At 36.1% G+C, this 12,048-nt stretch overlaps 2 protein-coding genes across 2 annotated transcripts; both read right to left on the minus strand.

Annotated features, from left to right (window-relative positions):
* Nucleotides 1-2,155: 2,155 nt before the first annotated feature.
* LOC130714283 (ubiquinol oxidase 2, mitochondrial-like) lies at nucleotides 2,156-5,175 on the minus strand. Its single transcript, XM_057564188.1, has 4 exons — nucleotides 4,728-5,175; nucleotides 4,447-4,575; nucleotides 3,443-3,931; nucleotides 2,156-2,350 (listed from the first exon to the last, which is right to left on the minus strand). Exons 1-4 carry the CDS (start codon nucleotides 5,052-5,054, stop codon nucleotides 2,291-2,293), a joined length of 1,005 nt encoding a protein of 334 aa, XP_057420171.1. The 5' UTR covers nucleotides 5,055-5,175; the 3' UTR covers nucleotides 2,156-2,290.
* Nucleotides 5,176-6,162: 987 nt separating this feature from the next.
* On the minus strand, nucleotides 6,163-8,958 carry LOC130714160 (alternative oxidase 3, mitochondrial-like). The gene is made up of 4 exons (XM_057564054.1): nucleotides 8,457-8,958; nucleotides 7,909-8,037; nucleotides 6,561-7,049; nucleotides 6,163-6,434 (listed from the first exon to the last, which is right to left on the minus strand). Exons 1-4 carry the CDS (start codon nucleotides 8,721-8,723, stop codon nucleotides 6,375-6,377), a joined length of 945 nt encoding a protein of 314 aa, XP_057420037.1. The 5' UTR covers nucleotides 8,724-8,958; the 3' UTR covers nucleotides 6,163-6,374.
* Nucleotides 8,959-12,048: the final 3,090 nt, after the last annotated feature.

Below are 12,048 nucleotides of genomic sequence, written 5' to 3' on the forward strand. Positions count from 1 at the left end.
CTGACTATGGAACCTTGAACGAGAAGGAAAGTTTGACATTAGAGTGTGAGCAGGGTGGTAAATTCAAACCATACAAGGGAAAGTTTGACATTAGGGTGTGAGCTTGCATTTTTCGCACTCTTGAATGTGAAATTTAACTATAAAAAAATGAAATATTTAAAATTAAAAATAAAATTCTTAACAGTTGGTTCCTTCACACTCTTGAGGGTGAAATTTGAAAATATTTCACACTCTTGAGTGTGAAATGAAAATATAAAAAAACAAAAAATTATCTTTAAAAATTAAATTATTAACCGTTCAATAACTCACACTCTTGAGCGTGAAATTTGAAAATGTTTCACACACTTGAGTGTGAAATTTAATTATAAAAAATGAATTATTTAAAATTAAAAATAAAATTCTTAACAGTTGGTTCCTTCACACTCTTGAGTGTGAAATTTGAAAAGATTTCACACTCTTGAGTGTGAAATGAAAATATAAAAAACAAAAAAAAAATTTAAAAATTATTAACAGTTCAATAACTCACACTCTTGAGTGTGAAATTTGAAAATGTTTCACACACTTGAGTGTGAAATCTAATTCTAAAGAAAAGAAAAATTTAAAATTGAAAATAAAATCCTCAACAGTTGGTCCATTCACACTCCGATCCTGATCTTGAGTGCGAAACTGAATTGTGTTTCACACCCTTGAGTGTGAAACACAATTGTGTGAATCGAGTATGTTCATTCTCTCTTCACATTCTTCCTTTCGTTTTAAGCGTTTCACACTTAGTGGGTGTGAAATATTTTCACACTCATTGAGTGTGAAAAAAATGTTTCACAGTTAGCAGGTGTGAAAATACTATCACCCTTTGATTATCTCTTTATAAGAGAGGGTATTAAGGGAATTTAGAAAATAAAAGAGGGTGTGAGATTAATAAGGGGGTGTTAAAACTAATGCCCTAAAACAAGATCCTTTTTTCCGTTCCTATTTATCTGTCCACTTTGAGAAAAATAATTTATTCCTATTTAACTGTCCATTTAGCATTTCAAGAGAGCATTAAATGATATTTTTACAACTAATACCCTTATCAGAACAATAAATGAAGAAAGATAAAATGCAATCTAAAGGGTAAAAATGAAAAACAAATACACTACTTTTATGAAAACCAACAAAATTAATTGCACTACTTAATACGTGTGTTTTTTCTCTTCCCGGACAGTTAAATAGGAACGGAGGGAGTAATTGATTTATCATCTTATTTAATCCTTATACAAATCCATCCTTGTGCATAGATGAACAAAATATTATGGATAAATATGCTTGTACACTCGAATTTAAAATGGCTTCTGAAGAAAAAAAAATTACAGTTTGGAGCTTGCTGTGGTACTTTAAAATAGATTAAAGTAATATAAATTATAGAAAAAATACAATTTGAACTTAGAAGAAGAGGATGAAGAAAGATTTGCAAGGTTCAACATATATGGTAGGACATAGAAGAAGAGATCATGATAAGAAATGAACTTAAAGCTATCAATTAGACCAACCCCTCGGGTTTCTACGTCATTTATCAAATTGATTATGTTAAATAAGTTGCATATTATATGATTGATTGATATGAATGGTGTCACTTGACTAAATTTTGACATGTAGCCTTTTTCGGAGACTTTTGGCTCTAGTCTTGTTATTGGCTTTGTTGGTGGCTCATTGTAATGTCCCGATTTTCAGGGGTTACAATAGTGACTACCTTAATAATTTATGATTACATGCTTATGATGATATGATTCACATGATAATCTATGAGATAATTATGCATTTAAGATATTTGTATAGCTTGTTAACATGTAGTGATTGTATGAATTATATTTATTGTTCTTCCATTGACTAAGATTTAAACACGGAATTTGAGTTCCATAAAGCTATTGCTGTTAGGAGAAGCTACAAAGACCCATGATTTTGGTGATCTCAACCTCTTATGTGGAGGACACGTCGTTGGAATTTAACTCTGTTTGTTTGACTAACCATTGAGAGTATCATCACATTTCTAAAGAAATTCGGGAGTTCCTAGAGGACGGGGAGTATATATATATATATATATCCTATTATATTTCATATATTCATTCACACACACATTTACATAGATATATTACTGAATTATAAAATAAGCTAATAGGTCTTTAGTGGGATGTAACAGTCCAGACGTATTATTTAAGGGCAGGAATTCTGTATCAATCAAAAGTCAATACATTGGCACTTATAGGTTTCTAAATGCAAACTGAATGGGTAGTTTTATATCCATGACAGTAAAGACCTAATGATAACCAAGAGGAGCTGGTGCCTCCCGCAGTTCTTTACCATGGAAGTGGATATCCTGCAAACATAATAATGGTATTAAAAAACAAGGGCACACCACTGCAAAATCAATGTACAAATATAGTAAACACAGTAAATCAATAAACTTGTCCAAAAGAACAAATCAGTATTGCAAAATGCATCATACGCGTAGTATGTTACTGTCTGCCTACATGGTTAAGATTTATAATTCTCTGACTCTTATGCCCCCCGCCCAAAAGAAATGAAATGGCTAAACTCCATTTGAATATCTGTAATCATCAATTTATGTTTGAAGTGAACAATTAAATGTGTTGTTGATTTCTGCCAACCTATTTACTATGTTTGACAACAAATGTAAGTACTCTAGTAGTCTTATACTTCTGCAGCCCTTGTACACCCTTCACTTTAACATTCTAAGCTGGGCTTATGAGGAAATTGGGGGAAGAATGGCCATCTAGTTGTCTGTCAGATTCATCCTTTGTGTATATTAAACCAACCCCATATTTCCCACAATGTATAACTTTCATGCTTTATGTTCCAAGAAAAAAATGATCCGTACATGTATACAAGTTTCAGAGGACGTTGAAATGAAAGGAGCATAAAACTGGGCTTTCGCCCCTCACATTATCAAAAAAAAAAAGGAGCATAAAACTAATATATCATATAAACAAGGGTAACAAATGTTTAGTCCCCTATAAAACAGTCAATATTTGAAGGTAGTCTCTAATTTATAAAATGTCTCATTTTGATCCATATTTTCTAAAAGAGCCTCTCTTTATCACACATTATGAACAAAATAGTGAACCTAACTATAATAAAACGAGGTATCAATAACAAATAACATTTTTGGGACCGCACTAGGCCATTACAGTTTTTTCAACACATACCAATTTGCATTAAAACCCCAAAAAATAAATAACAGAGCACACATTGAGGACTAAAATGAGAACATTTCAATAAATAAGGAACCAAATCAAAGACTTGAACCAAACATTAACGAATTTACGGGACTAAAAACATACTTTACCCTTTAAACAATTTCAAGGGATAAGTTGATGGAACTGAATTAGAAGCATCATTTTATAAGGCAAACACAAAGATGATTAGTCTAGTGAAAAATGATACTCACAGAAGCAAAATGGTTCACGTCCCGATGGTGAGCCTCATCAGCACGAATGACTGTTATAACATCTTTCAATGTAGCATCCTTGGGAAGTCTCCAATAGTCTATTGCAATGGCAGGAGCAGGAACATTTTCAATTGCACCACTCTCAATGTCCTTCAAATACTCAGTGTAAGAATGTATAGCTTCCTCCTCAAGGTACCCAACAACTCTATGAGCCACCTTTGGAGAGAGTAAATAAAGCACAAAGAACGCATTGAAGAAAACTCCCTGCACAGTAAGAACCAGAAATCTTTCATACCATTTAGGCTGCACAAGTTCCACCATGGTCATTAGGTGCATTCTCTCATTCTCTGCTTCCTCAAGCAACGCCTTGATCCATCCGCCACTCTGCTGAAACTTACGCAGTGACCTTAAGTGCAGCAACATCCCTCCTACCATTCCAGGTACAGCTGCAACTGTTTCAAGCATCATCGCTCGGCAACCATACCGTCTCTGAAAATATGTATGCATTATGGTGCGATGATTGAACGAAAATTAATTCAATTTCCATAAACAATATCTTGAAAAAATTGAATAATGGAGCTGCAGTATCTAGTCTACATTTTTTGAAAACAAATACATTATTCATTGTGCATATTTCCATGAATAAGTGGAAAATGAACACATCACTATACTCTTACTAAAATTAGAAACTTCCTATTGGGGTACAAAACTACAAATGATACACATATTTTACAATAAAAAATCAAGTGTGAGTTAGCTAATTCTAAACTAAACAAACCAAACATTTTTTTTGTGACAGACAAATTTTAGTTGTTAGTAAATTAGTCCCTCCTCAGAGTTCGAACCCTGGACCCTTCACCCTTCATCCCACCCAACCCTTATGAGTTATGCCATCTAACTCTTACCACCTGAGCTAACCATTGGGGACAACACGACTTGCGAACATATAATTCTAGCATCCCTGAATATGAAGAAAGAACAAATACAGATTTCAAAACACACACCTGAAAAAACACATCTGTTGGAATTCTGAGGAGCTTCACTGTCCTGTAAGCAACTTTATCCAGAAAATTCTTCGGCACATGATGCTTCGTCAGATCTATGGACAAGTCTGGACGATAAGTCTCCCACGGCTACATACACCAAAGAAATCACGATAGCGAGTAGCATTAGAAGAAAAACAACAACAATGAACAATCAACAAACACCTCCTCTGCATCAAAATCCACAGACGGAAAAAATGCAAGGAAATTCAATTGAACTTTCATGTAATCAAAATCCTCACCATGAAGCAGTTCCAAGGCCACTCTGTGCCGTCCTCTCTGGTAATCTTCGGCCTCGAAATCCCCCAATAGCTCGACACCACCACGCTACCGTCGTTCTTCTTAGCCTCTGTTCGCAAACTCTCCTTCTCCGCCTTCTCCTCTTTCTTCTCCTCCTCCGGCGCCGCCTGAGAAGACATCATCCTGTTCCAGCACGAAAACACTCCATTCTCGCCGCTTACAAGAAAACGCCTCACTTCCGTCGCCGGTAACTGCCTCACCGCCGTCAACCCGTGGCGGTTACAGTTGAGTGCTCGGCGAAGCGCGTAACTCAACGCCAAGTGCTTCATCTGTGTTCGTTAAGAACTGATGAGTTCGTTCTGGAGAATTGTGGAATTATTGTTAGGGTAGTTGAAGGTGAAGCGTGGTGTGGCGTGGCGCCAGTGGGGAAGTTACAGTTATGGTCCATGCTTCTTTTTTGAAATGTACGGTCCATGCTTATCTCGTGTGGGATTGTTAGGAACGATTGTGGCCGTTGATTGAGTTGCTTTGGCAATGTCATCGACGGCTTTACGTGCAATAACGCGCGCAGTTTTTGGATAAGAAATGGGAATGAATGAGCATCTAGGTGAAGTGTGGAAGGCGGTTAGAGTTAGATTTTTTTCTTTTTTAGGGTATTTTGGTCCACAAGTTTCGGAGGGGTGTTTTGGAAAAGAAAAAAAAAAAGAGCAATGTTATATGGATCGAAAGTTTTTCAAGAAAAATGGTAAGAATTTTGAGAATCTCCAAGTTTTGAATTTGAAAGCAATCACAATTTTAATTTATTATTACAATACATGGATGGTGTTAATTCGTATATTTCGTCTCAGGCTCATTCGGTCCATCAAGCATTTTCCAAAAAAAAATCATGAGAAGAGAGAGAAAAAAAAATCATGAGAAGAGAGAGAGAGCGCACGAGAGATTGAGAAAGGGAGAGGGAGAGGTGAATGCGAGAAAGATATTGAGGGTTCAGGATGAGCCCCGTCATGGTGTCTCCGACTGTAGCATGACTTCAGCGAAAGGAACCAATTCAAGCGGCGCAAGGACCCTGGAGTGCAGTGGCTTTAAGCACAATGACAGTGGAGCTATGATGTGCAATTAGGTAGCCATGGGGCTGTCATAATTCATCCAAATGCACATACTTGGGGCTGGTAAGTTTGTGATTAAGGTTCCAACGACAATAAGGGTGGTTGTGGGTGCAGTCACGATGGAGAAAGAAAATATTACTCGCCCTTTTGGACGAACATTCAATGGAATTGCCGTTAAGCATATATCCATTGAATGTTCGCCTGAACCATATATACATAAAATCAATGCATCACTCTTTATTTTTCAAGCCTTCAATACTAGAATCCAAATTTTGTGTCCTCTTTCTTTTTTTTTTGAACGTGTGTCCTCTTTCTTATCTTACAAATAAAATTGCAAAGAAATTATTCATGTTATGTTATAACTGTCATGTCCATACATTCATACTATAAATTATTCAACATCCACTAATTATTCCACAATCTATATACCATAAATTTGATACTCCGATATTATACATCTAACCCTGAATGACATCAGGCACAAATAAATAAATTATACAAGTAATCCTCGACATTCTTTTGTCAAAATACAAAATCAATGACTCAATGATAACCAACAGGAGCTGGAGCCTCCTTCAATTCTTTCCCTTGATGGTGAATATCCTGCAAGAAGAAGAACACAAACAAAGCATTTAGAACAAATGAAACCAAACCAAGCACATTTGAAACTAAGAAACCAGAGAGTATTAGATGAATGTGTGATTGTGATCCATGAAAATTGACACTCACAGAAGCAAAGTGATTAACATCCCTATGGTGAGCCTCATCAGCACGAATAACAGTGACAACATCCTTAAGAGTTGCATCTTTAGGAAGCCTCCAGTAGTCAATTGCAATGGCAGGAGCAGGCACATTCTCAACCTCGCCTCTCTCAATCGCATTCAGATGATCTGTGTACGAAATCACAGCCTCTTCTTCCAAATAACCAACGAATCTATGCGCCGCTTTTGGGGAGAGGAGGTAGAACACGAAGAAGAAGTTGAAGAAAACTCCCTGAGCAGTGATAACCAACAGCCTCTCGTGCCAGCTTGGCTTCACGAGCTCTGTCATTGTCATCAGGTGCATCCTCTCATTCTCTGCTTCCTCAAGAAGTGCTTTGATCCAGCCACCGCTGTGTTGGAACTTGCGAAGTGACTTCAGGTGCAGCAGCATCCCTCCCACCATTCCGGGGACAGCCGCAATTGTTTCCAGCATCATCGCGTGGCACCCGTACCGCTCCTGAATTCATTCAAATCAAAACCATCAATCAAAAATTTCCCATAATACTTTATTAGTGCCACATCTTACTTGAGTAGTGAATCAATTTATGATAATTTTGGGTAGAGTTAGGTCTATATGAGATTCTAAAATTGTATCAAAGAATGAATACGCTCTATTATGTCCTGATCATGTGAGAGATGTGTTGAAGGTACTAAGGCCCAGTTTGGAAGAGCTTATTTGAGCTTATCTGACAGCATAAGCTCTTATGCCAGTGTTTGAGAGAGCTTATGCAAACAACTTATGGTCTGCCATAAGCTATTTTCAGCTTATTTTCATAAGCTACTCAGGATAGCTTATAAAAAACAGCTTATGCTTATACACAGCTTATTTTTAATTTATTTCAATAAAATTTTAAAAATAGCTTATGAATAAGCGCTTATGTCATAAGCGCTTATAACCATAAGCTCTTAATTAAGCTGTTTATCCAAACGGGGCCTAAATTAACTTCTGAGTAGAGTTATATCTAGTATAAATTCTAATTGATGTTATAATTCATTCTCCTTTTCACATGTTAAATTTCATATAACTTGATCAAGTAAAAATTTAATGTTCATTGATATTGAATATATGTGAGCTCTATGCCTCTGTCAAATAAAGTTTCAAAACAAAATATCCAGACCTATATAGCAATAATCTAAGAGCTGGGATCCTAATAATTACGCATTAATTAAACTTGAGCTTGATGAAGAACAAGTAAACAATTAATCAAAAGAGAGAAGCAACTCATTAGCCAGAGTGTCAGACACCAATCTTAAATTTTAGCTCAATTAGCATCAAAACAAATAGATTTCTCATGATATATAGCAAGATCACAAACCTTGAAGTACAAATCAGAGAGAACCCTTAGAAATTTGACAGCCCTGAAAGCAACCTTATCGGTAACTGTCTTTGGCAAGTGATGCTTGGTCACGTCTATTGATACATCTGCACGGTAACTGTCCCAAGGCTGCAAGAAAAATCACATAAATATTCATGTTCAGTCATTAACGAAATATACACCAACATCATGCAAGTTTAGAAATCTTTCCACAATCAATTTCAAAGCTAAAATCAATCATGTGAAAAGGCAAAAGCTTATGTGTGTAATTTCTATGGCAATATGTTTGTTTTAGTGTTAGAGTCAATGAAAAACATGATTTTAGATATCTCAGCATGCATTGGAGTCAACTAAAAGTGATTTCTCATGCATCTCAAGATATTACCAGCGTAGTTAGAATTTGACATGTTGAGTTCAACGCGGATCACAAGTAAAATTCTGACATGTTACTTCAGCATGGATCCACATTGAGTTAAAGAGAAATCAAAACACACCAAAAAATGATCATGCTAATTGTTGTTTGTTTTAAAAGAGCAATTTAGCCTTACCGAGAAACAGTTCCATGGCCACTCTGTTCCATCCTCCCTGCGAACCTTAGGCCTAGTGATCCCCCAGTAACTAGGAACCACAGTGTTGTTGCTGCTGTCGTTGCGGTTGACCTCGCTCTTCTTCTCCTCTGACTGGTGATCCTTTACCTCCGGCAGAGTCGACATCCTCCGCCAGAAGAGGCTTCCACACGCGCCGCCACCATGTTGGTGTCTTGCTGCGCTGTTAAACAGAGCTCGTGTAGCTGACCTTGCTAAAGTGTGCTTCATGTTGAATCTTAGTGATATATATGATCTATGAGTGAAGAAATTAAAGTGGATGATCAGAATTGGTCTTGGAGACTTATATATGCAGTTGGATTGGATGTATATTTATTTTCGTATTCAATTTTGAGTTTGCAACAAGCTGGGTCATGGGAGAAGAATAATCAAAGAAGGATCAGAGAAAGAGAGGGGAAAGTAGCAGCCGGCATATTCCATGTGCAGGTTTTTGCCTCACACAGTAATTATGAGTTATATGTCGCTTATTCTTCAGCTTTTAATTAGTTGTTTTTAATTAGTTGTTTGATATAGTATCAGGTTTCAATTACCGTCTTGTACATTTTCTATATTTGAAGTTTAAATAGGTTCTTGCATGAAGACACATGTTTGATGTAAAAACTTTACACTATTAGTGTATTAAACTTTTTCTCATAATGTAAGACATTGATCTTACTCTTATAGTTTAAAATTTTAAAATGAGTTAATGAGTTAGTTAACCACCATATTTGAATGAGTTAGACAACTCGTAAAATTAATTCATCAATTTGATACTCTTATTTATGAAGTGTATGATTGCTTATCCAACAAAAAAAATGAAGTGTATGATTGTTCAACTTTTAATTTTTAAGGCATTATTGGAGGTGCTTGCCATAATGTTGGAAAAGTCCGTCAGCGCATACTCCCTTTCCCATTGGGCTTTTCTCTTGTGTTGATTGTCATTGTTCAACGTTACTTTAGTCTGACCCAATACACTCAGAGCAAGAAGGAACTCGAACTTACCGTGAAGAAGCCAAATTAGATAAGAAGAATAAAAAAAATATTGATGGTTCACAATTTATTTTTTATTGTCTCATTTTCACTATATTTTCTTATTTGTTATCTAAGAATTTGTAGCAACTAGTAAGGCAGTTGAAGCGTTTCATCAGTTAGTGTGATAAGATTAGTCGTCCGGCAGTCAGTTGAGGTGACGCGAATAATCAATATTTCACGATGAAACGGCTACGATTTAAAGACAAGATTTGGGAAAAGGAACAATAGCATCAACATGTGATGGGAATATTTTGCAAGGTTCCAAAAGGTCCATACAAGCTGAAAATGCACAACAGCTCACCCACATAATGTAGGGAAAACGGTTATCGTTTAAAGAATCAACTGATACAAAAAAGTTCGACTTAAACCAAACTTCCAGGCCGACCAGGAGAAACAACCACCAATACTCCATGACTATAAATGCTTATAAAACTCAAGAAATGTGGTAGTTGCAAGTGGTCGTTAAATGTTGTAGATGTTAGCCGAATTTGCCTATGTAAACAGAGGAATGATTATTTGTACAAACTGCACAACAAATCAATCAATCAAACTACAAATTTCCTGCATTTATCTTAAGATTTTACTTTCATGTCTTTACTTTCCAGTCTTTAAGTTTTTTTACCGTCTTTCAGTTGTTTACCGTTCCAAACACTTTATTTGTATTAATTCGTTTATTTTCAGTTGTTTAAGCTTCTATGTATCCATTTTCACTTTATTTTAGTTCGGTAGTCTTTGTCAACGATACAAACTTCTCAATAGCGATCACTAAAAACTTTTTAAAGTGTCTTAAGAACCTGCATTGAGAAACAAAGTTTCAATTCGCTTCATTAGAGAATCGTTACGTTGGTTTCTCTCGTCCGACCTACACAGCTACCTAGTCTCTAATCTATTTATAAACCAACCATATATCTTTTTTTCTATTCATATCACATCATCTATTATATGTTTAATATCTCTCTATTCTTTCTTATCTCACTAGATGTAGATGTGTTTCGAGTGTAAACGAAGATTATTCTTAAATGAAGGTTCGCTTTTTTGCTTGCAATTTGTGAAAAAGCTTTAGGGAGGTGCGGTTGGAAAAAGCTTAAACTTGGTTGAGAGTAGAAGAAGAAGAAGAAATGGCAAAAACAATTAAATGAGAAAGAAAATTAATAAGGCTTAATTGTAACTTTGGTCCCTGACGTTTACAAAAGCCACAATTTTGGTCTCTCACCTAATTTAATTACATAAATCGTCCCTCACCTAACACTCCGTGAGCAACGTTAGTCATTCTGTCAATTTGCTAACGGAAGGAGGCTGAGGTGGATTAATAATCTGACATGAACAACACTAGGGAGTGAGAGAGAGTCACATGGGGACCCTTGTACAATCCACAGCCATAAAACACCCTTCCATGACTGTATGGTGTCCCTGATGCTACAAGGAGAGCTTCAACTCCGCAATCACAAAGAATCTTCAGTGGCTTGGACTTGTGGAATCGCCTTCCAGATCCAGAACAGGCAGATGAACATTCGCTAAATCCCCCCATAACCGTCGAACCCAAGGACCTGCAGCAGTTGGAGAAGCTTCTTCGTCTTTCACGCGAGTTGCAGTAGTTGGAGAAGGACCCTTACCCTTACACGCAAGCTGCCTCTGTTTTATAGGAGAAAAATGAAAGAAGGTGACCGTTGGAGGTCACTTGCTCCCCATGTGACTCTCTCTCAATCCCCAATGTCGTCCACGTCAGATTATTAATGCACCTCAGCCTCCTTCCGTTAGCAAATTGACAAAATGACTAACGTTGCTCACAGAGTGTTAGATGAGGGACGATTTATGTAATTAAATTAGGTGAGGGACCAAAATCGTGGCTTTTGTAAACGTCAGGGACCAAAGTTGCAATTAAGCCAATTAATAATTAACTCAACAATTAATTGGTGACAAGGATGGTGGAAAGTCGGGGGAGGTAGGAGGAAGAAGAGGTAAGAGAAGGGTGGTGGTTGTGGAGGGGAGAGGGAGAAGGGGGACGGAGAACGGTTGTGGTGGTAGAGGGGAGGAAGAGAAGTAGAAGGATTTAAGTGAGGGAAAATTGGAAAGATAAATATTGACTTTTCAACGAAACGATCAAAATGACGGCTAAAAGATTGCTCAAGTGGCACTTAACAATATAAATAATTATTTACTAAAAACCAACTAATATTATTGTTCCTGTTAAAAAAACTAATATTATTGTTAATGTGAAAGTCTAGTCAATTTTTACTTTTACTTATTTTTTATTATTTTTTCTCAAGTTGTCATTAACAATAAGAAATGGAACAATTGTACAGTTATTAATTAATATAATAAATAATATAAAAATTTATTTATAAAAAATTAATATTTTTATTTATTTTCCTATGTAACAAAAAAAAATTAAAATTGTAACAAATCTGAAAGTCAAGTTAGCTAGGGCGTGTCCTGACTTTTCTTTTTCTTTATGCATCGTACCAAATAAAAAAGTCAAGTCAATTTTAATGTTACTTATTATCATTATCATTTTTAATTTTTT

The sequence above is a fragment of the Lotus japonicus genome, chromosome 4, assembly GCF_012489685.1.
Source record: "Lotus japonicus ecotype B-129 chromosome 4, LjGifu_v1.2".
Lineage (NCBI taxonomy): Eukaryota > Viridiplantae > Streptophyta > Magnoliopsida > Fabales > Fabaceae > Lotus > Lotus japonicus.

Bases quoted from the DNA above. Each gene is read 5' to 3' on its own strand.
- LOC130714160 (XM_057564054.1), bottom strand. From the start codon at position 8,723: ATGAAGCACACTTTAGCAAGGTCAGCTACACGAGCTCTGTTTAACAGC. The intron at 8,038-8,456 runs GTAAGGCTAAAT...TTTTTCTTGCAG, and splicing joins GGCCATGGAACTGTTTCTCG to CCTTGGGACAGTTACCGTGC. The intron at 6,435-6,560 runs GTGAGTGTCAAT...TTCTTCTTGCAG, and splicing joins ATGTTAATCACTTTGCTTCT to GATATTCACCATCAAGGGAA.
- LOC130714283 (XM_057564188.1), bottom strand. From the start codon at position 5,054: ATGAAGCACTTGGCGTTGAGTTACGCGCTTCGCCGAGCACTCAACTGT. The intron at 4,576-4,727 runs GTGAGGATTTTG...TGGTGTATGTAG, and splicing joins GGCCTTGGAACTGCTTCATG to CCGTGGGAGACTTATCGTCC. The intron at 2,351-3,442 runs GTGAGTATCATT...TTATGTTTGCAG, and splicing joins ACGTGAACCATTTTGCTTCT to GATATCCACTTCCATGGTAA.